Source organism: Brassica napus, chromosome C3 (genome assembly GCF_020379485.1).
Source record: "Brassica napus cultivar Da-Ae chromosome C3, Da-Ae, whole genome shotgun sequence".
Taxonomy (NCBI): Eukaryota; Viridiplantae; Streptophyta; class Magnoliopsida; order Brassicales; family Brassicaceae; genus Brassica; species Brassica napus.
Genome location: NC_063446.1, coordinates 10399496 through 10425144, shown reverse-complemented (window position 1 = coordinate 10425144; position 25649 = coordinate 10399496). Strand labels below are relative to the sequence as shown.

The 25649-nt window shown below is 34.8% G+C and overlaps 4 protein-coding genes across 4 annotated transcripts; 1 reads left to right on the top strand and 3 right to left on the bottom strand.

Moving 5' to 3' along the window:
• Positions 1 to 191: 191 nt before the first annotated feature.
• Positions 192 to 3569, bottom strand: LOC106388012 (protein disulfide-isomerase 2-3). The gene is made up of 9 exons (XM_013827982.3): positions 3079 to 3569; positions 2731 to 2889; positions 2530 to 2643; positions 1890 to 2059; positions 1692 to 1791; positions 1316 to 1492; positions 1077 to 1222; positions 681 to 827; positions 192 to 581 (listed from the first exon to the last, which is right to left on the bottom strand). Exons 1-9 carry the CDS (start codon positions 3208 to 3210, stop codon positions 395 to 397), a joined length of 1332 nt encoding a protein of 443 aa, XP_013683436.1. The 5' UTR covers positions 3211 to 3569; the 3' UTR covers positions 192 to 394.
• A 236-nt stretch (positions 3570 to 3805) lies between these two features.
• On the bottom strand, positions 3806 to 6611 carry LOC125584254 (zinc finger CCCH domain-containing protein 26-like). Its single transcript, XM_048752460.1, has 7 exons — positions 6240 to 6611; positions 5772 to 5938; positions 5619 to 5675; positions 5382 to 5498; positions 5047 to 5295; positions 4732 to 4923; positions 3806 to 4645 (listed from the first exon to the last, which is right to left on the bottom strand). The coding sequence occupies exons 1-7, from the start codon at positions 6292 to 6294 to the stop codon at positions 4067 to 4069; spliced, it is 1416 nt and encodes a 471-aa protein (XP_048608417.1). The 5' UTR covers positions 6295 to 6611; the 3' UTR covers positions 3806 to 4066.
• Positions 6612 to 12101: 5490 nt separating this feature from the next.
• On the bottom strand, positions 12102 to 17623 carry LOC106388008 (protein argonaute 6). The gene is made up of 23 exons (XM_048752459.1): positions 17434 to 17623; positions 16907 to 17075; positions 16627 to 16832; positions 16326 to 16544; positions 16011 to 16144; positions 15814 to 15911; positions 15632 to 15729; positions 15390 to 15549; positions 15161 to 15277; positions 14986 to 15093; positions 14825 to 14887; positions 14562 to 14675; positions 14297 to 14465; positions 14113 to 14225; positions 13899 to 14036; positions 13660 to 13796; positions 13474 to 13539; positions 13331 to 13394; positions 13110 to 13221; positions 12932 to 13005; positions 12757 to 12851; positions 12647 to 12678; positions 12102 to 12549 (listed from the first exon to the last, which is right to left on the bottom strand). The coding sequence occupies exons 2-23, from the start codon at positions 17054 to 17056 to the stop codon at positions 12413 to 12415; spliced, it is 2604 nt and encodes an 867-aa protein (XP_048608416.1). The 5' UTR covers positions 17057 to 17075; positions 17434 to 17623; the 3' UTR covers positions 12102 to 12412.
• Positions 17624 to 22544: 4921 nt separating this feature from the next.
• LOC106388010 (cytochrome P450 71B11-like) lies at positions 22545 to 25315 on the top strand. The gene is made up of 3 exons (XM_013827981.3): positions 22545 to 23228; positions 23653 to 24536; positions 24607 to 25315. The coding sequence occupies exons 2-3, from the start codon at positions 23661 to 23663 to the stop codon at positions 25219 to 25221; spliced, it is 1491 nt and encodes a 496-aa protein (XP_013683435.1). The 5' UTR covers positions 22545 to 23228; positions 23653 to 23660; the 3' UTR covers positions 25222 to 25315.
• Positions 25316 to 25649: the final 334 nt, after the last annotated feature.

The window sequence follows — 25649 nt, the reverse complement described above, 5'->3', positions numbered from 1 at the left end:
ATAACTCAAAATATTATCCGGCAGAATAACTTACTTAAATATTTTTACAGGTCCCATAGGATATAGATTTAAACCATTTTTAATCCAATTTCATTTAGATCTCGGATTCGCTTAAATGCTCATGCCTAGTTGGCTTTTTTTTTTGTAACACATATAGGATGGTATACTTTATTAGGAAGACAAAACCACCATAAAAAGGGCGAAGAGTGATGTACTCAAACTCCACCAAAGATTGATCTGATTATGTGTCTATATCTAAATTCAAAATCCAGACATGTTGGGAAGTATACATATAGGATGGTTCCTGTCTCTTAAAATGCTCTCATCTTACTTTCTTTTTAACAAATATAAAGACTGAGAAACATTCAACGGTTCAGGTCACACCTTCAATGATTCACAACTCATCCTTGATACCAACATTAGCATCGTCATCACCTCCCATAAGTTCTTCAAGTGAGAATTCATCTTCCTCGATCACTTCCCCGTCTTTACCGTCCCATGCTTTTGTGTCAACTATCTCTGGTGTTCCATTCATAGGTAAGTTTCCTTTTCCACCAGCCTCAGCATCCTTCACAAACTCTCTGATATAACACAAACAAAAAGATTACTTGTTGTTATAAGAGTGATAAACCGCTCAAGTGAATCTTAACCATGGTGATCTCTGGTTGAACCAAACTTACAAGAGGTGTTGAAGCTCAAATGCGCTTTTAAGAGGAGCATATACTCCTTTCTTCACGTTCATCGCTACCATTGCTGGATAACCATATCCTCCCACACTAACTTTCTTCTCTAAATCCGGCTGAGTTACTGCCGCCACCCACACGAAACTGCAGAATGTTTTACATTAGATTCTCATTCTAACGTAGAAACGATTATTTCCTTAGATGTGCATGAAAAATAAGGACCCTTGTCCAGATGTCATCAAAGCAAAGTCCTAACACTTCTATGAGAACCCTAAATCTCAAAGCTGTGAGGATTATAATGATTCAATATCTGGACACTTGTATAAGATTGTCTTTAAAATATTATACTTGTAAGGATGACGCAGCAGAGAGAGAAAATATTTTTTGGCATACCTGTAAGGATGTCTCTTATACTTCTCTGCAACGGATTGTAACATCTTGAGATACTTGTTCCTTCCTTCAGCTTTGGAGTCGAGAATGTCAGGTAAGAAAGAGATAAAGCAAATAGCAGCAGAACCACACTTCTTTTCCATGACATCCTGCACAATCACCAAAGAACAAATGTCAATATATTGATTTCTTGCAGAGTACCATCTAAAAGAAAAATAAGTGATGTGAAAACGATACCATACCGGTCCAGTTAGTTCAGTAACTTCAACAGGCCCAGCACTAGATTCCACAAGTTCTGTAGCAAAAGATTCTATAGCTGACGCAGATCTAGCACCCTCGTAAGCATATGGGCTGCTTTTGTCTGCACCAAATACCATAATTGTAGGGAATCCTTGCACTTTGAATCTGCTCATTATCGACTGCAAATGTAACAATCAAATAAATACATGAGTTTTGATACAAGAAAAAAGACACTGTGGCATTGATCAGGATAATATGCTTCAAAATCAAGACTAGTCACAGGTAAAATTTCCCAAGAAGCCAATAGAGTGCTGAAATGGAGAAGAGTCTACGGAAATTAAATCTGAAAGCAAAAGAGATTGGAATGTAATTGTTTACCTGCTCAACATCGCAATTCACATGGCCTAGTTTCACCTTCCCCTTCAAGTTTTTAGCAGCCTTTTTCCACTCCGGGGCAAGCTTTTTGCAGTGTCCACACCTTATGGAAGAAAGTAAAAAAAAAGTTTTACACCGTAAGTCCACCAATGAAGTTTGAAGGCATGGAAAGTCCATTGGGGGCCAGTGATAAAAACTTACCAAGGTGCAAAAAACTCAACGATCCAGAGGTCATTGCTTTTGATGACCAATTCATCAAAATTGCTAGAGGTCAATTCTACAGATGCACTAGGCTCAGATTTCCTTTCACTAGATCCTCCTCCATTTGGTTTACTTTTGCCTTCCAAACGGTTACTCACAAGTGCCTTAACCTGGAGAAAAAGTTAACAGCAATCAGCTAATGCGAGTGACGAATTTGTTAGAGAAATGTTATATATGCAACGAAATTAATATGACCTAATGTCCATTTATGTTTCTTCCATTCATTTTTTACTATAGTAGCTACAAAACCAAAGAAAAAGGTGAAAATATTCTGATCCTTCTAGATCATCAACTGCTGCCCTTTATATATGCAGTGCTATTCAACTAGATATCTATGCAATACTTACAAGAAGGTATAAATAGTATAAAATCTCTTCTACATAACCATTGCATATTCATCAGGATGTGTAATCTGCTTCTAACCAAAAGACTATAACATGGTAGAGTTCAATATTATTTGTTTTGACAGGAACATCTTCCAGAGGTCTATAAATGCACCCCAATCATATCATAGGATAAGAAATTCTTGATAATATGAAATATGTAATTAAGAATCAACAAAGGAGCATGTAAAAAAAACCTGCTTGTAAGCAAAATTAGCAATGGACTTAGCATCTCTTGCTCCTTGGTAATCAACAGGAGGCTTTCCAGGAACAAAGACCGTAATGGTTGGGAAGCCCTTAATACCATAATCCTGAACAAAGAGAGCACATTGTTTGTAGCGACATTTCTCATGGAAAGATACAAGCTTTGGATGACTATTTCACTGACATCCACAGACCTGAGCAGCAGACTGGTGAGCGTCAGCATCAATAGCTGCCACAGTGGCAACACCTTTCAAAACACCAGCCACTTTCTCCCATGTTGGTGTCAGGGCTTTACAATGACCACACCATGGTGCAAAAAACTCTACCAAAACGACACCGTTTGAGTTAAGAACCTGCAGCAAAGAAACATATTAAAAACAAACCAATTCACATTCCGGTTTACCAAAATTGAACAAGAATTAAATCACAAAATCTAAACCGGATCTATAAACCGCTAAAAACTACCCCGCTCATACAAGCTAAATCAACCTTCAAGAGATCAATACAGATACAAGATGATGAAATCGATGAGGTGGCTATACCTTGGACTTGAAGTTCGAAGCAGTGAGCTGAACCACAGGCGACGAAGATCCGTAAAGAGCGTTACCGAGATTGAAGAATCCAATTAACAGACTAAGAAGCGTGAGCAACGTTAATGGTGATTTGGTGAACATTGTTTCTTCCTCCTCTCTTCTTCTCACTTTCTCACGGAAATTATATTTATTTTCTCGCCATCCTGCGAAGCAGCAGATTTAAGAACACAGACTCCGTGGAGTTATGTAGATTGACCAATCGTGTCGTCACACATCAGCATAAGATGGCTGTCGTTTCTTTGTCCGGCGGAGCCTCTTACTCAGAGAGTGGGTTCCATTGTGTTGGATTATGTTTGTGATGGGGTGAAAACACTTACCATTTTGTTAGAAAGAGAGAAGTATTACATAACGCCTATATTCCACAATTTTATATGCTTTATTAAGATTCATGTTTAATGGTTCTAAAGTGACAAACAGTTTATGTAAAGCCTCTATCTATTAATCTGTATAACTGTTATAAATCGTATTTTATGCAATTTAAATTCATGTTTTCTGACGTAAAACTATTATGTACTAAAAGAGCTTCCATAAATTAACTACTACCTTTTCAATTATTCAAATTCCAAATCAAACATTTTTTACCAGTGTACAACACAAATTTAAGGTTCAGGTTTTCTAGAGTTGCTAATCTAAAACAATTCGAATAATATTGGTTGAGCATCTGAAAATTGCTATCTGAAGTCAAAGTTTTATTAACCAATTCAAATTTCATTTCCTATTTTGTTTCAGCAATGGCAGTTTCCAAAACCAAATTTAAAAAAAAAAAAAAAAAGAGAACAAAAAGATAGAACATTTCCAAGCCCTCCTTCCAAAAAAATTAACAAAAAGGGCAGGGAATCATTTGAGATTGTTAGAAACCAGGATTGTGATGATGATGATGATGATATTGATTCTGAAGTCATGATCATGAAACATTACCGGATGAGTCCTGCTTTCCTCAGTTGTCCGGTTGTGAACCATTATCTTCCTGTTTCTCAGTCTCTGAACTTGGACTCTCTGCATCAGTTTTACCATTGGACAAGGCTGTTGAATCACAGTCCTGCACTTCAGACTTGTCAGAGATATCTTCGTCTTGTTTCTCAATCTCTGAGCTGTGACTCTCTGCAGCAGGTTTATTACCATTGGCAATGACGGTTGATTCAGAGCCGCTAAGTTGTGATGAGCCCTGCACTTCTGTCTTGTCCGAGCTATCGTCATGTTTCTCAACCTCTGAGCTGTGATTATCTGCAGCAGGTTTATCACCATTGGAGATGGCAGTTGAATCAGAGCCGCTTAGTTGTGATGACTCCTGCACTTCAGACTTGTCTGATATATCTTCGTCTTGTTTCTCAACCTCTGAGCTGTTATTTTCCGAACCAGGTTTATCACCATTGGAGATGGCAGTTGAGTCACAGCGGCTTGGTGGTGTTGAGCTCCTCGGTTGAGTTGAGACAGGCGAAGATGGGTGATCGTACTTACAGTTTGGTCCATACTTGCAGAAACCGTATGCCTTGAAGTTACCACATGCAGGTTGTCCCTAAACACACAGCAAGCAAACGCAGAGTAATTAGTGTGACCAGAAACTCATATAAGAACTTAGTGAAACAATGACAAGAGACTTACTGGTCTAGCTGGAAGAAGAACAATATGGTGTGAGAGATTTGGTGGTGACTGTAACATCCTTTCTTTCGGATGACTGTATTTGCAATCATCTCCGTATTTACACGTTCCAGTGTTCATATAAAACCTACACTCAGCTCTTTCAGAACTTGAGTCAGGCTGAGTTTTCACATTATAAATAGGGTTAGATCCTGCCTACACCAAAGGAAAAGAAACAAGATCTTTCAGATTAAGACATTCTTTTGTTAGAAGTAGAATCTCTATCTATATATTGTTAAGCCTCTACTTGAGCAACAAGAAAAGATAGTTAAAACTTACCATGTAAGGCGACCAGCCTTGAGGAGGTGCAAACATGAAGGGCATATAGGCCTGAGGGTGAGGAACTTGAGGAGGTGGCATAACTCCATACGTTGCAGGAGGCAAAGACATCATCGAATAAGGAAAGCTAGACATTCCATGTGTAGTAGATTGGCCGTTATGAGGCTGAGGATGAGGATGATGGAATTTGCAGGCAACGCCGAATTTACACATTCCTGTCTGCATGTAATATGGGCATGACTTCTCACCCTGGGAGAGACAAGAAAAAAACATATAAAAACAATGCAACTGGTGATAAAAAAAATGTAATAATAACCAGACGTAAGTAGTCTCACCTGTCGCATAGGATAGCCTAGAACATTAAACAGCACCGGTTCAGCACCATTCCTGTCTTTAGGGTGGTGATATTTGCACGTTGAGCCATACTTACACGCGCCAGTCTTCAAATAATACTGCAGAGAAAATAGCATATAAAAAAAGGAATGTATTCGTTACAAATGCATTCACTCTAAACTTATTAGATCAATGCAAGATTACACAATGAGATAATGAGTATAATGTAAGCAGGGCACCTCACAGTCTGGCTGACCAATCCTCTCAGGCAGTTCGTCTCTTTGATATAAGACAGCCTGCGAACAAAAAATTATTACAAACTGTAAAGCTAAGAGTAACGGAAACTGTAAGCAGGGAAGAGTCAGCTCGACAGAGTTAAGAGTATCTCAAACCTGTGGAAAAAGAGAAAGAGGATGATTGTAACGACAGCTGTTTCCGTAGCCACACTGCCCAGTTCTCAGAAAGAACTGGCAATCTCGCTCACCGGGACGATCAGGATACGGACTTGGACTTGATTGCTCCATGTTCTCTTCATTAACTTTCACCCTCGTCAACGTATCTAAAACACCATAACACAAAAGGACACAAGACATGAGCAATCATATAAAACTTAATTCAATATATAAAGAGCCCACTAGCTAAAAGCTAAATAAGACAATGTCAAACGTTCAGAGACCAATCAGAATCTAAACTCAACGATTTTGAACGTGATCTCCGACAAGACGAATCCAAAAAAGACAGAGGCTTTAAACGATCAAAAGTAAAAAATAAAATTCATATGATCTTCAAACACATTACGGAAAGAAACCCTTTTTATTGGATCACTAATAAGAAAAAAAAAAAAAAAAGATAGTAACTACCTTCAATTTTGTCGGAAGATCGAACCGACTCAGTTGAGTTCTGAGTTTCTGACATGGCTCGTTATAACACAACACACAAAAGATAAAAAAAACCCTTGTTCGTCTCTTATACAGAGAGTGTGTTAAGTAGAGACGATGATCACAATGATCTAATAAAGGAGAAAAAGTCTGTGATTATTAAAATAAGGAAATAGATTTGTTCCTTTTCTCGGATGAAAGATCAAACGAAGGAGAAGAACAAATGTTAAAACTGAAAAAACGATCTTCTTAGTTTTCCTTTTCTTTTCCCAGAATCTGAGATTTTTGTGGGAAAAATTTCGGATCTTCCTTTTTTGTTTTTTTTTTTTGCCTTTTTTCTCTCACAATGTTTCAATGTGAAAACAATTTATTTGGGATTTATAGAAATAAATTAAATAAACAGAGCTGAGTAATGTCTTTTGCCCCCTCGTGTACGGACTAATAAATTCTGCCGGTCCATTCGAAATGACGATCATACCCCGCGTCTAGCTCGTTTACGCGTGATTTAATCTTTAATCTCGTGGTTTGATCTCATCCGTTGGATGCGAACATTGTGGGACCCGTGCTGTTCGCTTTCTAACTTTCCGAACTTAATTGATAAAACTTCAATGTTCTTTGTTTTTCTAAACCAGCAATCAGATAAAAATAAAGTAAATAAATTATAAATTAATAAATATTACTAAATATTATACCGTATTTTTCAATTATAATTTTTTTTCATTATTTTTTAGATATCCCTTCTATTCAATAATATAGCATGTATAAATAGTTTTTTTGTTCTATTTTATAAAATGACACAGTTTGAATGTATGATTAAATTTATTTGACATTTATGATTATTAATATTTATACTTTATTATTATTTATACTAAAACTTTATGATGATATAAATTGCATTAATTAAAAATGAAATGGTATCTTTAATGTACAAAAATCAAAAATATGATTAATACATTTCTTGAATTATAAAATTTTAAAACATATAATGGAACATGAGAAAAGGAGTAAGTAGTAAGTAACACATTATATATTCTTGTAAATCAATTTCCTGATAGCCCATAGTTTTAGGCTTTTAGCAGTATATTTGATCATTTATATATCAAATCAATTTAATATATAAATTTAAAAACACTTAATTTTAAACAAAAAAATAGTAGCAGTTATATTTTATACCATTTAATAGTATTTTCTGGATATTTATTTAGCAGCATATTATTACCACTTATTGAAATATAATTATAGGTTATCTCTATTATATTCCCACAAAAACGGTTATTGTTTATATTTAGGTTTCTATTTTTCGTCCTTATTAATGAATTTTATCTAGGCGAGTAAGTAAATATGATAATATTGATTTTTTTTTTTTTTGCAGTTTGTTAACATTTAATATGCAATCACACCTAAACTGAAGGCAGTTAATTATTCCCGTATCACACCCCAATGGCAGTGCTTTGTGTGCGTGGGTCCTTTTATTAATTGTATGTCTACTTCCTAATACTACTATACAAATTTCAACTACTAGAAACATTGGCAGATTTGAAGGTAGTGGTGTTTTGTTGATGGTTTTCAGGTTCATCCATACTGGGTGTGTAGAGCAAAAGAAAAACTAGAGAAAAATAATTGGGTGTTGTAAAAAAAATGATGGGTGCTTTCGTCATTTTAGTCTGGAGTAAGCGGAAAATGGAAGCGTGAGCCACTTGGTGTTTTATTCAATTGAGAAAAGTAAAATGCATATAAGATTAAGGAAGCTTTATTTAGAAAATTGTGACTTATATAAAATTCTTTGGTACGCTAATCTGTGATTTGGGACAGTTTCTTTCAGATGTATGACCACGCTAAGTACTTCTTTCTTACAGTATTTGTGTAGCTGCCTAATGCCCATGTATATTCAACACTTTAATAGTATTCGGTTTAAGTACGATTGTGATTACAAATGCAACCGTACTAAGCTATGAAGAAGTATCATCATAAACATATATAATAACAAGGTATTATGTATAACCAAATATATAACTAGTTATGAAAGAATAATCAAACAAAAGATGTAAAACTTGATGATTATGCCATTTTTTCTCTTTCGATCTAATGTGATTTTTATTCTTGGCTATCATTTATACAATGAAATTTCAGAATATAAATATCAAATTTTCGGTTGCAATAAACTTGTCATTTTCCAATTTATATTTAGCTATATTTTTTTTTATTAAATATCCAATTTACTGATTCTTTCCATATTATTTTTTTGAAACTATTAGTATAATTGTTAATATTGTCATTTTCCAGCTCAGATAAAAAAATAAGAACAAATATAGTTAATATTGTCGGGCGTGGTTTTCCGTTTATCAGGATGGTGGAAACATGTGAACAAATCTTGTCACACTTGTTTCATGAGCAAGATGGGCTAAAATTGGTTTCCCACAAAGACTAACACTTGATCGACAACTTTCAAGGTTAGACTTGTACAAAAGTCTACTTCTTATTAAACCAACCAGAAAAAAAATTCAATGCACTCGTAAATGGTATAGGAGCCGAGAATTTTTATTTTACTTTACACTCCTCTCTTCTTGTTTGGGGCAAGTTTCAGTTTTTCTTTAAAAATAAAAAATAAAAGAAGAAAAAAGATAAACGACTAAAAAGGTAACAACGATAGAATTAAAGCAACTGGTAAAATAAATAAATAAATAATGACAACTGTTTGGCAGAAAAATCTATCAAGAATCCTTTTGCTGTATTCTGTCATTTTTAACTGATATATAGGACAAGTGTAGACTATAGGTTCAGAATTACACTACAAGTGTAATTTTTAAAGTAATTTAATAAGCTTCGAATGAAGCCGAAGCTTTAAAAAATGCACATGAAACATAAAAAGCAATTCAAACAGAATAAATACAGACCAAATACTTATGAAGTATGATTAGTTATAGATAGTTAATAATTCATTGGTTAATACTTAATTCAGACCCTTGTTTTTTGTAATCAGAACATGACCAATTTTGGTTTTTAAAATATATGAATGATTAATAAGAAAACATTACATTTTTGAACATAAAGAAAATGTTACATTTCTTTTTTTTTATTTTAAATACTGTTATTATAATGATATTAATATAGTTGAGAAGAAATTTCAATTTTGAAAACCCTTTGTCAAAGAAAAACAAACAAACTACAATAACACAGATTATTACAAATTAAAAAGCAAGAATCAGTTTAGTCAAACCGGCTTTAGAAATATTCGAGGGACAAAAACGCAGACAAGATTCGTAAATAGTTCAAAGAAAACTAGAAAAACAAACACAGCCTTTATGACAAAGGCAAGGCTGCTTGACCAAGTTATAGAGGGATAAAACGGTAAAAAGAAGGATTGATTCATACACAAGAAATCTCCTGCATCGCAGTTTAGCAGAGCAGGTAGGACCCACATGTCGAAGAAAGTAGAAAACGGTGGAAGAGCTGGTCTTGTGACAGCGTCATGATACTACCCGTCAAATAGTTCTGATGGCGATTGTCTGTGGTTAAGTCCACTTCATACGTGCACGTCGGTTTATTAGACCGGTTGGACCGCTTAAGGTGTCACAAGTGTTTTTAAAACCGGACCGGAAGCTGAACCGGAAATATTTTGGGTCACGGTTCAATATGATTCGACTGGGTCAAACCTGGTTCAATAATATGGTTTAATATTTTTTTAGTATGTAAATATAAAAGTAATATTAGTAAACATGATGCATAGTTAAAATATAAATCAATTTTGAACATAAAATATTATAAATATAAATTAGTTTCTTGTTTATATGGATGGTTTATAGATTTTCGATAGTTTAAGTGGTTTTTATTGGTTTAATAACTTTGAAATATAATCCGGCTATGTGGCCGGTTCATGGTCGAACCAATTACTAGACCAACCCGGCTATATAACCGGTTCAAGGTCGAACCCGGTCCAACCATCGGATCGGTCCGGTTTTAAAAACACTGGGTGTGACTTTAACGTCAAGTGTTTTCTCCCCTTTTCTGGTAGAGAAACACTCACTTTCTTTTACAAGTATTTATTTTTCTTCAAAATAAAAAAGAAATGCAGCATTTTTTACTTGGAAAATGATCTTTACTCAAATACATTAGCCCTGTTATTTTGTCAACCGCGGCGTCAGCGGCAGCATCTAGAAAAATAACCTTAACAGAGAACAAAATAATCATGGAAACCATCTGAAAACCTTAATCCAAGAACAACTCCTAAATTACAAAGAGGGATGCTCTGATGCTTTAAACTCTTAAAACATTCTTTATTTCAACAGTTGCTTTTAGTTGCGTTACTGATTCATAAATAATATCCCAAGGTAGGTTGGCAGAAAGGAAAACAGAAGAACCATTTTCTTAGATTTTAGGGTCATTAATTAAAAGTATTACAGGTTAGGGTTTTAAAGCAGCTCCAACCCCACTGCAAAAAAAACTGCAAAATAGAGTGGAAAATGCAGTCATGAACAAACAAAAAAAAACATTACTCTATATATGCAGTAATGCCTTTTTTGTTTGTTCATGACTGCATTTCTCACTCTATTTTGCAATTTTTTTTGCAGTGAGGTTGAAGATGCTCTTAGATTGATGGTAAGTAGAAAATTTAGACATTATTTATTTTATTTTCAAGTTAGCGGTTTAGAATTTGGAGCTACAATTAATATTATTCTGTTAATTTTGTTTTAAAAACGTAAACTGAGTTTTTGTATATTCCCAAAGATCAGAGCATCTCCAACCTCACTCCATAATTTACTGCAAAATGGAGTGGGAAATGGAGCAATGAACAAACAAAAAAAATGGTTTTTTGTTTGTTCATCCTTTCATTTTCCACTCCATTTTGCAGTAAATTATGGAGTGGAGTTGGAGATGCTCAAGGAGGGGTTATTGAGCAAATAATTCTAGAGGAATTATTAAATTTTGAAATTCCATTGTTATTGGTATGTGAATTTTTAGAATCTAACTAGAATCCATTGTTATTGGAGTGATGATTTTTAAATTCCACTCAAAATCCTTTGTTATTGGAAAAGTTTAGTTTATTTTAAGATTCTATTAAAATCTATTGTTATTGAGATGTAAATTTTCTTTGTTTTTACTCATAGTACTCAACTTTGAGAATATCATCTATACCCATAAGATTTTTGAAATCAATGAAATAAAATACACTCACATACAAAAACTCAAGTTGAAGAATGAAATAATATATAAATCACAACTTTAACATAATACAATTCACAACTTAAAAATAATAGAAAAAAATATTAAAAATTTAAAATAAAAATTGTAAAAATAGTTTTAAAAAGCACTTTCGAATTTTTTTTAAAAAACATTTCAAAAATAATAATTCAAATTTTTTTTGAAAAAATTCAAATTTAAAACATATATTTCGAAATTATATAAAAAAATATTTTTTATTTTTTATTATTTATATATCTGTAAAGTAAAAGGTAGAAATTAACTATATCTACATTTCAAAAATATTTTATTATTATTTATATATCTATATTATTTATATATTTATATTATCTATAGATTTTTTGGTCATTTTATTTTTGAGATCTTTTTTGCGACAAAAACTTTTTTTAAAGTTGTTTAAGAATTGCCTTAATTGAAATGATTTTCTTTCCTTTTTTTCCTACCACCATTAATTTCTTACTTTAAAAGTTAATAACAATCAATAGAATTTTATTCAGAAGTAATGAAAATCTATGTAAAAGTATTTGATAAAATTTGTTAAATCTAGTTAATTTGTAAAATCCTCTCAACTATTAAAATCATCAAATTCCACTGAAAAAATTCCAATAACCTCCCTGATACTATATTCATAACTCTAGATAAAAATAAAAATAAACCGAATTTTAACGCGAAGCTTGTAAACCGCTGTTTTAAGGAAATCAACAAAAAACGGTAAACACTGTGTGTCCTTCAGTTAAGCAAGCACACTTGGGCTACGAATAACAGTAATAATCCTACGAGCCTCTTTTGAAAACAAAATCTACGAGAGGGCTCTTCCTTCTCCATACTCCTATTAAGACTGTACGCTAGATGATGGCTGCGTATATGCAAAACGACAAGCTTCCTCCAAAGAGAGTTCATTAGGCTTGAGACTAGAGAGTAAGCAGAACTACGTCTACTTATATTTATTTATTTACTCAGCAGAAGAACATGTTGCTTTCGACTCTCTCGTGCAAACGCGGAAGCTCCGGGACTTTCTCTTCCGATATATCTTCAAACTTTGTGAACTGCGCAAATTGAGCTGCTGCGAGATGAGCGTATCTAACTGGAGCCACTGAAAACAAACACACAAAGAGAGAGGACACATCGAATATTGAGAAGCAATTCGAAGATAAAAAATAGAAGAGCGTTTGATTAGGAAAGTGTGTTACCAATTGAGGTTGCAGTCGTGCTCCGCTGGTTGCTGGACCGATGATAAAAGAAGATGTTAATAATAGTAAAATGGAATTAGTAATGCAGATGAGGGAGTAGAGAGACTTACACATAGGAGAGAGAATGGATGAGGTTCTGCAACTCATCGGGAGAGAAACCAATCTCATCCAGCAAGACATGATAGTGAGCCGGTCTTGAAGTTCCCTGAGAGATCGCCAAGGTGAAACATAAACATATGCAGCGAGCAGTGAAACTTTTAAAAAATTAAAAAAGTCTAAACTTACTATTATCCCTGCATGAGCACACATGTAAAAATCGTAGTTGGTCGGATGTACAATCTTGGTGTCCACTACGGTTCCTGACAAACAGAGGTGTCTTTTTCTATGAAGAAAAGAGTTCTGAAACCAAATTTGAAATCGTAGTGCGACTGATGCAGAAGATTAAAAAAAGTATCCGCTTTACCTGCAGGAACATTTTCATGACCCTTAGCTTGGAACAACTTGGTGTGGTGTCTTTTCTGAGCCACGATGACAGTGAATTTCGGCACATCGGTTTCACCAAGACGTTGATACGCCTGCATCATGTTCAATAAGCAAACTGTTCAGTATAATACTTTCACTAGACACATTTGAAAACATAATTTGATAGAAGCCAGAACCGGACAAGGAGCTTTGAAACATGACCTTTATAATCTGATCCACCTCAATGTTCAAGACTTGGTTGAACTGTGATTCACTTACTCCATCCCTAACAAACATGCACATGATTGTGTAAGAACAAAACTTTTGGATACTGGAAGTTAAACGTTGAAGATAAACTAGTATACCTGAATATGATAATCTGCTTTGGCTTTCGCGCGTTGCTTGTCTTGAAAAATTCCACAAACAATTCGCTTTTGGCAACATAGTCATAGAGAAAGAGAAGACACTTGAATATCTTTTGATAACTGGTTGCTTCTTGATTTAACAAAAAAAAAAAAAAAAATAGAGCTGACTAAATAGCATTCACATACTTCATGATACCGTTGTCTCCGTTCACAGGGTCCTCGACTGGTTGGAAGAGCGAATCAATCATCTCCAGTTTTGGTGACTGAGTTCTCACAGCTGCCCTGTACCTTGAGATCAAGGGCCAGTTTTTTGAACCAACAACCTTGCAGCACAGATCGAGACATGAAGAAGAGCAATCAAGATCCTAAGAGAACCAGACACAATGAGCAAACAAAGGACAAGAAAAGTAAGAATGCTGCAATACCGCTGCAACTGAAGGAACATCCGCACGACCTGGAGACCCATGAGATACATCCATACCCAAGATTAAGGTGGGTATTTTGTTAATCAATGGGATGTTGGAAGAGCACTCTATTCCCAACAGAGAATTTATGCCGCCAAGCTATATTAAGACAATAAAAGAAGTAAATTTACGGAGAAGACTACAGCATAGGGTTCTAGCTTAGGTGGTGGTATACCTTAGAATTTATCTTCAAAAGTACATTGGTGAGATATTGGTCATTGATCTTGGTAGGGCAGATGCATTGTGTGTTGATCCCTGCTTCCGTGAGACAAACCTTCTTCCAGGGACCTTTGTAGTTGGCAAAGAGTTTAACAAGGGAGTTGAAACTTAAAATTCACACAGTAAAGGTGAGATGATACCATAGATATCTGAGTTCTTCCGTTCTGGCAAGACACAGAGAATGAAATGAGGAGGATCGATTGGAAATTTCGACTTCATCTTTGCAATCATTTTCTCTACCCTTTTAACAGCACTCAAGTTTTTAGACTGGGGTTCCTCTTCAACTAGTGCAAAAGGTCGATCAATTTCCTACATAACAAACCAAAAGTCAGACTCTGTAAATAACCAGATATAGTTCAACACTATCCACTATTCGAAAATGGAGACAGTATCTGCGGAACTTACAATGCCTTTCCTCATGCCACAGCTTATGAGCTCACGGGAAATGTGACTACTGTCGCATGGAAAAGAGAAGTTGACTACAGCCCAGTTCTTAATAGCCCTTGGTTCTAGAAGCATCTGCAAAGCAAGAAACAAGGGGTCAAATAGAAAAGGAGAAAGTGCTAAAACGGGAATAACAAGTCCAATCAAAACCATAGAAAGATAAGAACCCCTGCCAATCCACAAGTATGTATATATGATGAACGAAAATCTTAGCAGACATCTACCTTCTTGTTAAAGTTCCAGCGTCCGTTGCTAGGTAAAAAATCCTCATTCTTTCCAAACTTCAGCTGTATATATACAAACAAAACAACATGGGTGTAAATATATTAAACAAATCACTAGAGCATACCTTTCTATGCACAAAAAAAATCATAAATAGTTTTACCGTTGGGGGATTTAGAACCCGGCCTTCAGCTAGAGTCATTTGTTTTTCAATAGATATGCTGCTTCCGGCTAAAAACGGATCTTTATCATAGCAGTAGGTGTGCATTGCCTGCAATTTATAGCCATTAGCAATGATTTTACCATCCAAAATAGATAAAGATGAAAACTAAGCTCACATCATTGAGTGCTTTAATTCTCTCTAGGGGTTTTTGTCTTGACTTTTCAACAAGTAAAGCTCTTTGCCTCACTGACAATGCTTTTGTGTAACGTTGCAGAGATACAAGATTACAGAACTGCAAGAAAACGAATACAATTTGTCAAACTGAAATATACAAAAAAAAAAACAGAAGTAGTATATAAGACTAACCAAACTTATCTAAATGAAAAACTGCTGAAGGTGCATACCTCAAGTGGAAGATAGTTGGGGCGATCTGGCTTGCCGACGTCAAGGCATGGCAAGTACGCAGAATAAGTAGGCTCTGTGTAAGTTTGCTTAAAATACTCATACACAGTAATCTCTTTAGTCTGTCCTTCACACTCGCCATCTTTAATTTTCATTGTAAATCTGGAAAACGATGAAGAAAGTTAAACAAAAGCTGAAAAGAGGACACATTTTTATATGAAAGTACAGGTCATGGGGAACACACAGTTGCTGATTGCACGGTTTCGCACTTAGACCTATAATTTTGAATTCCATGTTACGGTGTGATGCCTTTACCCTCAGATGTTTGAGCATTTTGCTGGCCTGCCATAGTTCAGTGAGAAATAAGATTCAAATTAAAAGCAACCTGGCATGTTCTCAGTTATTGCATTGTAAAACCAAAATTACCTTAATCCAGTCGATCTGTCTAGGCAACTCAACATTCTGATTGGCTTTCAGAAATTCGATAACTGGACCTGGTTTTAAGATCATAGTTGTTGACACGTCTGCAAACCATTGCAAAACGAAAACAGTTTTGAGAATCAGTGAAACTATCAATGATAAAGAAAAAGTTCATGAAACATTGAGATGAGAAGAAAAGTTACCAATGTTAAGCGAGAGTCCTCCATGGGTTGGACGAAAACTGGAGTGGAAACCTCGAATACCTATCACGCCTCCACCAACATCAACAGAGTTCATATCGTTATGGAAAAATGCCTGCCTGACTAACAGGCATCCTCTGCATAGCAAATGGTTATACAGTAAGCATCTATCATGGTCACAAGCTGTAAATAACTGTACATCTATTATATATACCAACAAAATGAAAATATGAAGATAATCTTGGTCCATTAGAATGTAGAAAGCATCTTTTTCCACGAAAACATATAAAGCACATGCAAACAGATAGAATAATGCACCTTTCAGCTGCTTGCTGCCTCAGTACAATGTCAAGCACTCTAATTGCATCCTGAGTGCTATTATCTGATGTATCAACTCCTCTCTGAGCGACAAGAACACTCTTCAAGGGTATTTCTGCAGAGAAACGAATTTGAACCCTGTAACATCTTGGCAGGAAAGAGCGCTTTGATCTCTTGCAAGCACCAGAAGGACTACCACCATCAGAGACGCCACAGTCGCTAGAATATTAACAAGGCCGCTTTTAGCAAAACCCGTCTATAAGGTCAAAATATAAATCCAGATAAGAGGAGAGGACGATACCGTTTTGAAAAAGAAGCTTCCAAGATGACTTGAAAGTCAAAGTCGTTCTGTGGCAGAGGACCAACGGTATACAAAGTCTTGTCTCCATCAAAGGCCAACCTTTTACCATCAAGATCAGAAGAGTAAGTCTTGTAAAGCTGGTCAATAAGCTTTCTGCTTATACCCTTCCCTTGGACATTCTCACCGTCTTCTGTGGTGATACTAACCTGCAAAAAAAGGCATGGGCTTGTCACACATCTCATACACTGCTGATAAACAGAATACAGAAAACAAATCTTACAGTGTACTGGTAGAAAACAACATCCGGCTGTCCAACAGAGACATTGAAGTGATTGGTGCACAGCTGTACTCTCCTGCCTGTGCTTCCAACACCAAGCCTAGCTGTGACCGCATAATCTCGACGGCTCGGTTCTTCTGGCGTTACAGGCATCTTTCTTGGGAAGAATAATCTGCGAGAGAGAGAAAAGTGGAGGTTAGCATCATAGATAGATAAGCTGCAAGCAAGCAATGCATTCCTAGATCTGTGATAAAAATTGTTCCTTTTAAGGTCGGATTCAAGACTTCATTGAGCAAACATTTACACAAGAGATAGTCAGTCAGTTGATTCAAATGCGGCATGCAAGGTGTTTGTTTCTCAAGGATAAAAGAGTAAAACCCTAGCTCTAAATCAACAACAACAGCCAGCGAAATTTTTCCTGAGGAGAGAAATCACGAGCGGGAACACGAAACATCTCATCTCTCTCCGGGACAACGGAATCGGTCGGAGAGAAAGTGGAAAATGTCGAGTGGGTAAAGAGTGGTGCGTACCTTGGAAGAATAATCAGGAAGGCGGTTTCTAGGGTTTCGCTGAAACGAGGAGCACTGTGTTGGACTATAGAAAAGAGGGATTTAGCTCATTTCTTCCCCGCTTCGTCAGCTCTCTCAGGGTTTTTCCCCAGAAAAGGCAAAACAATGGAGGGAACTGTCTCGCCGCGTGACGGAAAAATAAATTAAAATAATAATACCATTTTCGGGTAATTTAATGGCACGATTAATCCGGTTTCGTGGCCGGAATTTGACATTTTTTTTTTACATTTTTCATTGAAGACATCTCTTATATCTTTAAGAAACGGTTCTTAACTTTTCTTAATTTAAATCTAAGAAAAATTAAGAACCGTTTTTTATTCGAAATTAACGGGGGTTAATGATGGTCTAATATGTCCCAGATAAAAATTTCAGAATTGAGATCATTAAAATAACCTATTTGACCAATTTGAATTGAAAGTATGTGTTACACACACAAAAAAAAAAGAATTGAAAGTATGTCATTTATAAAAAAAAATTTTAATTTTAGTAATTTTGCAATCTTTCAAAATAAAATTTCTTAAATTAAAATTTAGGAGTGGGTTAATAAATCGAATCTGAAAACCCAAACTGAATTCAATCCAATAAAACTGACTCTAAATCCGACATAAGTATTGAATAGCTCTTGTTTTACGATAGCTTGGGTTATAGGGTTTATCTAAACCAAACCTGAACTTGAATGACTCAAAACCAGAAAAAAAAAAACAAAATCTCAAAAGAAACCTATACCAAAACCGAACTCAATCACGAATAAGTATCCAAAAGAGGCTAAAATTTTGAGTTTTGATTTGTTTGATATATAAATTTGTGTATCATTTTTTGCTTAGATGTCTCACAATCAAAACCCATAACCCAAACTCATCTAATGCCCAAAGTTAGAGTCCACCCAAAAAAATAAACAAGCTTGAAACTGGGAAGACCAATGAGAATTTATAAAGTGATGTTGTAACATAGATTCTACTCTGGGTTAGTCGAAGAGTTAAACTTTTCAGGTTGTAAATGAGCCCAAATATATACAGTGTCCGATTGTGGAGATGTCATGTCATCTCGTTCTACACTTGGTTGTTTGAGTTGGAATAAGCATGAGAAGAATCTGTGCCAAGTTTGAGTAGTGCGGATCTGTGCCAAATTTGTGGAAGCCCCTTGGTCCTTTGGTCCAATGGTTTGACCAAGGATTCATTAATACTTCTACACCAGAAGATCTGGGTTTCAATTCCCAGAGAATGCGGAATTATGCGAATTAAAAGAGAAAAAGCTTACAAGAGATCTACAACATGGCGCAAGGAATACCGTCAAGCGTGAATCTGATAGGGCGAATTAAAAGAGAAAAAGCTTACAAGAGATCTACAACATGCGCGCAAGGAATACCGTCAAGCGTGAATCCGATAGGGCGGCTCAGGTGATGCAGTCAGGCATGAATCCTCATACGGCATGTAGAATTGTCGGCAGTAGAATCGTATGTAATATTTCTCATAGTTCTAATAGCATAATTATCCAGTGTTAAAAAAAACACGAGAAGAATCATATAGCAAGCAGAGACGGACTCATGTATTACACAGGTTAAATATAAATATTAGAGAGTTTTATTTATTGTCATGAAGAAAATGTAGCTTAGTTGGCGAAAAGTTACCTCTCCTGACCCCATTCATGAGTTCGATGCCATGAGATTGGCGTTCATTGAGCGATCCAATAAAGGGTCTTCATTTGGATTTGATCGAGCAATCCTTGAGCTGATAATATCTGGAGATGTCTGATACTAAGTCACTTGCGACGGTGAAAGACGAAAGAGCGAGTACAAGTTAGGGCTCGGCTGTTAACGATGGAGAAGAAAGGGACACGAGGCAGAAGAGTCTACGGTGGTGAAGCTTTCTCGACGGCCGGAGAGGTTGGTGTTCGCATGAAGTCCACGTGTATTGTGTCATAAGCAAACCATCTTGATCTTGCGTGTAACATCAACCACCGCCTCAAAATTGGACTTCAATATTTTAATTTTCTTTGTTTCATCTCTTTTGCGCCTTGTTAATAAGCATGTAACTTGTAATGTTGGCCCTTTGGACTTTTGTCCAATGAAATGAATAAAATTGGAAAAAAGAAAAGCTTTCTAAGAAACTCATGTTGGATGTGATATTGACTAAGTAATCTTTTGTATTCTCTGGAATTCTAAGTCTGACAGAAGCGATATGCACCATATAGTTGATTAACCTATTGTGATATGTGTTTGAACCAGGTTAAAGTTTGGTGCACAAGTCAGGAAGAAAGTGTGCTTAAGATTGATATGAAAGCAAACATATGGTGTGTCAAGTACAATCTTGGCTCAAGCAACTTCATTGCGGTATATACTTTCATGACTCCACCAACTTTGCATCTCACATTGATTCCCTATTCATGTTTGAACTACACGATCATGATCAGCTTGACACGATCACACATCTTCAGATCTAATCTTTAGTTAGATAGAGACACTATGACTTCTAAGCCTATTGACTTGTTGCAGGCTGGATCAGCTGATCATCACATCCATTATTACGATTTAAGAAACATAAGCCAGCCACTTCATGTCTTCAGTGGACACAAGAAAGCGGTCTCCTATGTGAAATTTTTGTTTAACAACAAGCTCGCATGCATCTATAGATAGCACACTACGCTTATGGGATGTCAAGGACAACTTGCCAGTAATTACCCAAGCCAATCATACAGATTGTTTCCAAAGAAACAAGTATTGACATTATGTGCATGTAGCAAGATCGTTGATGTTTTTTTTTTTTTTTTTGGACTGTTAAATCATGACAATCGAAAACTTAATTTATGACATGATTGAAATGAGTAATACGTAATTCTCAAGTAACGCACTGTAACGTGCGTACACGTTCTCATTAAACGTCCATATTAATATCGTGATAGTAATCTTTCTACATTTGGATACGTAACTCTTGAATGGCATGAAGTCTACGAACATCAACATGCATGCATTGAGAAGTCTGAATCCTATGAAACATCTATTTTTATTTTTAGCAAAAAAAAAACATTATTTTTATTTGTTCCGAAAAAAATAAATGATTTTTATTATAGAATCTGTCACCAATAAAATTGAAAATAATACAAGAGAGAAGACAAACATTATAGAAAGTTAAGGATAAAATCCATCACTAGGGACTCGAAAGCTAATTCTGATGAAGAGACTGAACGATTACATCGTAAACTATTTTTGTGATTATATTTAAAAAGGAAATTCACGTGTTATGTCGAGAAGTGATGGCGAAGTTCTCTTCTACTTTCATATTAGGTTTCATATTAGGGTGTAACGGCACTTGTTGCAGTTGCGGGAGTTTACAGATGGGTGGTTAAACGGTTTTAAAAGATTTATACGACTAGTATTGCAGTTAAAAATTAGTGCGTTTGCGGGATACTTATGATTGGTAAACCACCAAATACAACATCGGTTAAATAAGAAATTAAAAATATTTACATTATATATAATTATAAAAATATTAAACAACATAATATTATAATAAATATAAAAATTATATTTATACAATTATATTTTTATATTTTTAAAAATTATAGAAAGTATTTTTATTTTTAAAATTTATAATAAAAATTAAAATATAATAGACATATTTTAGTATTTCTATTATTTCAATTTAGAATTTTTTTTTTTGTATTTATATTGTTTTTTTTAAGAAAAAAGATTTACTCTTCCGCAACTGCTCGCAACCGCAAACGCTAACTGGAACCAATTTTTGAATTTAAGAAGTTTAGAGCGGTTTGAAACGGTTTAGAGTGATTTGAGTGGTTGTTGCAAAATGCAAACAACCGCAACCAACCGCAAAAAAACTGCGGTTGCGGGTGGTATCGGAGAAACCAGTCATACCCATAGTAGATTTTAGAATTAGTCCATATGCCATATCATAATTTATTTAAACATGTATTATTTAGATTAAGAATTAGTAACTTGTCTTCCAAATTATCCATTTAATTAATTTGTTAGACTAGTTATAGCGTTGTGGTTACCAGTAATAGTTTGCTAAAATGGATTTATCAAACAATTAGCTAACTGATAATGAAAAGATCATCAAAAGCACTTCCAATGGTTACATCTTTGTTGATTCTACAGAAATTTAAATCTCGGTGCAGCAGTAAATACATATCCGTTGGATAGAGCGAATATATCGTATAGGTCCAAGCGATTAGTTTGTTATCAAGATTAAAAAATAGTAAATTATTCATGTTTAAAAAAATAGTAAATTATTCATTCGCTTAACTAAGACTTATTCTTTAACCAAGCCTTAACTCCTTAACTAATATAAAACTCTAAAAGTATGTATTTGCCAATGTTATGTTTTCTCTCTGAAGTGTTCTTACTTTTTTCGTGTGATTAATTTAATCTTTGTTTACAACAATTTGATGAAAAAATAGTTTGGAAGTTGTTTGTTCACACATGCGTTTGGGCTATAGGCTTCGAGGGCACGTGGCGAATTAGAAATTGTAAGCAAATAACGAACTAGCCATATCTTGTTAATTAACACACGACTACAAAGTACAAACAAATACTCCATCTATAACAAAATACATGAAATTTTAAGGTAATACCCAATTATTAAAAACCTGTTTTTTAATACAACAAGTATCACTAAAACATAAATTAAACATTATCAACTAATTAAAAAATAAGCTTTAAAATATAATTAATTACATAGGTTTTAGTAAAGGTAAAATACATCGAAATATAAAAATATTATTTAGTTTGAAACATCAAAAAAATAAACATCTTCTATTTTGAAACGAAAAAAGTATATTATAATTGTCAAAACCTGCGGTTATTGCTGAAATCTTTCCAGATCAGTGGTTACCAAACAAAGTCATACACTCATCCTCGTTTAGTAACAACTTGTTACTAACAACCACAACAATTTTTCAAACAAACACGTGTCCCCTTATCTTGAAAGATTTTATCATTGTTCGTTTCTCTGGTGGAATTCTATCTTACTACGTTGTTATGATGACAACGAGAGACATACTCACATAAGATATTACTAATTTCTTATTGGTTGAAAAATACTGCTCCTTAAATCATGATCGGTGAAGATCCGGCCAAACTCTTTTTATAGAAAAAACTTCACATAAACACTCTTATAACCAAAGATGTGGTGACATACTGATTAGTGGAAAATTTTGAGTTGTGTTCATATATATGTTTTTTTATTGCACTCATTGAACTGTATCCTGATTCTCTGTAAAGAACAGAACAACCTGCAAATTTATGGAAGTTTCAATAAATATACGACGAACTAGAATGTTTACTATTAGAATAGCTGATAATACTCTTGTCCAAATCTAAATTGCATCTGTCCAGATTTAAGACTCCTAAATACTTGTATATATATATTAATCCGAACAAATATCTAAAATGCCTATAATCGAAGAATTATGCATTACTTTAATAGTCCCTCACCAAAAGTTTTCAACACAAAACATAAACATTTAGTATAATGTTTTGTGTTCATATTTTGAGAAATTCAAATACAAAATAAATATTAATATAAATTTCTATGTTCATATTTTGAGAAATTCAAATTGATATATCTCACTAGTGATGTATATCGCAACCTCATCTTACTTTCACATGTTTATAAATATGAAATTGCCACCGTCTGCTTGTCTTACAATACAATTACAACTAAAAAACTATCATAGTCTCTCTCTCTCTCCATCTCCCACTCCCTAAATCAAACCTTCTGCACAAAGTTAACGACTTGAAGGTAATCTTACCTACATCTGTCTCTCTGTCTATGTAGCTGTTTCATTATTAAATAACAAAGTCATATTCTCTCTATCTAATTGAGTAGTTTTGTATCCATATGTTTTCTTGACTTTTTCCAGTGTTGCATCTTTTTTTGCATGCCAATACCTTGATCGTGTAAAGAACTTTATAAGCGTTTGAGTGATTTTTTGGTAGTTTTAGTTTGCATATTTCTTAAATAAAAACTTCATTGCCTACTAACATAGCCGTACTTCAACCAATTGAAAAATAAACTGAAAAATATTTTTAGTAAGTTTTGCATTGAAATTTTAAAACGAAAAATTATTTACTTTACAATCACAATTAAATCGAAAGAGAGAGAGAGAGTATTAAATAGACTGAGAGAATTAATCTATAATTGATTGACTCTAAATAATATGCAGGAAGCAAAATGAATGCGTGGTATATCGTTATTGCAATCGTCTTCTTTGCATCTATACTTATTACAAATAACACGAGAAAGACAAAGAAAAACCTACCTCCTGGACCACCACGACTTCCTATAATTGGAAACTTGCACCAACTGGGATCAAAACCTCATCGCTCTATGTTCAAATTATCTGAAAAATATGGATCTCTAATGTCCCTCAAGTTTGGAAATGTGTCTACGGTTGTGGCGTCAACTCCAGAGACGGTGAAGGATGTCTTGAAAACGTTCGACGTTGATTGTTGTTCACGACCTTATTTGACGTATGGTGCAAGACTTTCATACAACCGCAACGATCTCGGCTTTTCTCCTTATAGCAAATATTGGAGGGAGCTGAGAAAGTGGACAGTTGTGGAACTCTACACCGCGAAAAGGGTGAAGTCTTTTGGACATATCAGAAGAGAAGAAGTTGCCTCCTTGGTCGATTTCATCAAAGAGTCTGCCTCAGTGGAGAAACATGTTAATTTTAACCTCAAGTTGATGAAACTGTCAGCAAGTGTGATTTGTAGACTTGGATTTGGGATAACTCTTGAAGGGAGTAAACTTGAGAACACTTATGACCAAGTCATTCAAGGGATCATGGAGGTTACTGGAAGTTTTTCAGCAGCAGATTTCTTCCCCATTGTTGGCGGACTAATCGATCGGCTCACGGGATTACATAGCAAATGCGAGAAGGTTTTTAAAGCAATGGATGAGTTTTTTGATGAAGCTATAAAGCATCATTTAGAAGATGAGAGTATTAAAGATGACATCATTGCCTTGCTTCTTAGAATGGAAAGGGGGGAGATTGGACTTGGAGAGTTTCAACTTACTCGAAACCACACCAAAGGAATTCTTTTGGTAAGTAATAAAAAAACTTCTAAAAGTAAAACCCTATATATTGTCTAATTTATTTTGTTTGTTTTTACAGAACATTCTTGCTGCTGGAATAGACACTTCTGCCCAAACTGCAACATGGGTGATGACACATTTGATTAGAAACCCAAGAGTTCTGAACAAAGTGCAAGCCGAGGTGAGACAAGTGATCAAAAACAAAGACCATATCACAGATGAAGATATAGAGAAACTGGAGTATCTCAAAATGGTGATTAAAGAAACATTACGGATAAACCCACTTGTGCCACTTTTAGTTCCAAGGGAGGCTTCAAAAGATATAAAGATTGCTGGTTACGACATTCCAAAGAAAACATGGATTCATGTCAATGTTTGGGCAGTTCATAGGAATCCAAACGTTTGGAAAGATCCAGAAGTTTTCATCCCTGAGAGGTTTATGGACAATGAGATCGACTATAGAGGTCTAAACTTTGAGTTGTTGGCGTTTGGTAGCGGTAGGAGGATGTGCCCTGGTATGGGTATGGGTATGGCTTTGGTACACTTGACTCTTATCAATCTTCTTTACCGTTTCGACTGGAAGCTCCCGGAAGGAATGGATGCAAAAGATGTTGATCTTGAAGAATCATATGGAATTGTTTGTCCTAAGAAAGTTCCACTTGAGCTTATCCCTGTCATTACCCAGTGGACTTGACTTTCTTATATAATATTATTTTCATAATATAAGATGTAATCTTTGGAAGTGTTTTGAAGTCTTATCATTATCAATAAGAAAGATGTTTGGTGAATCCATCCTTACCAAATTATTTCGGGTAACCACAACGTTTTATGCCCGCTAATACTTGTTCAAACTAGTCTAACAAATTAATTTATGGATCATTTGGAAGAATGATTACAAATTCTTGATCCAACTAACACATCTTTAAAATAAAAATATTATGTGATATTTTGACGAATCCTAAAATCTACTAACCATACATGAAAGTAGAAGAGAACTTCACCATCGATAGTCCGCCTAACACATGGATTTCCTTATTTTTTTTGGTAAAACATAATTACAAAAGAATAATTCTCACTATTTATTTGAAAAAAAAAATCTTGTTGTCATATACTGTTTTTTTA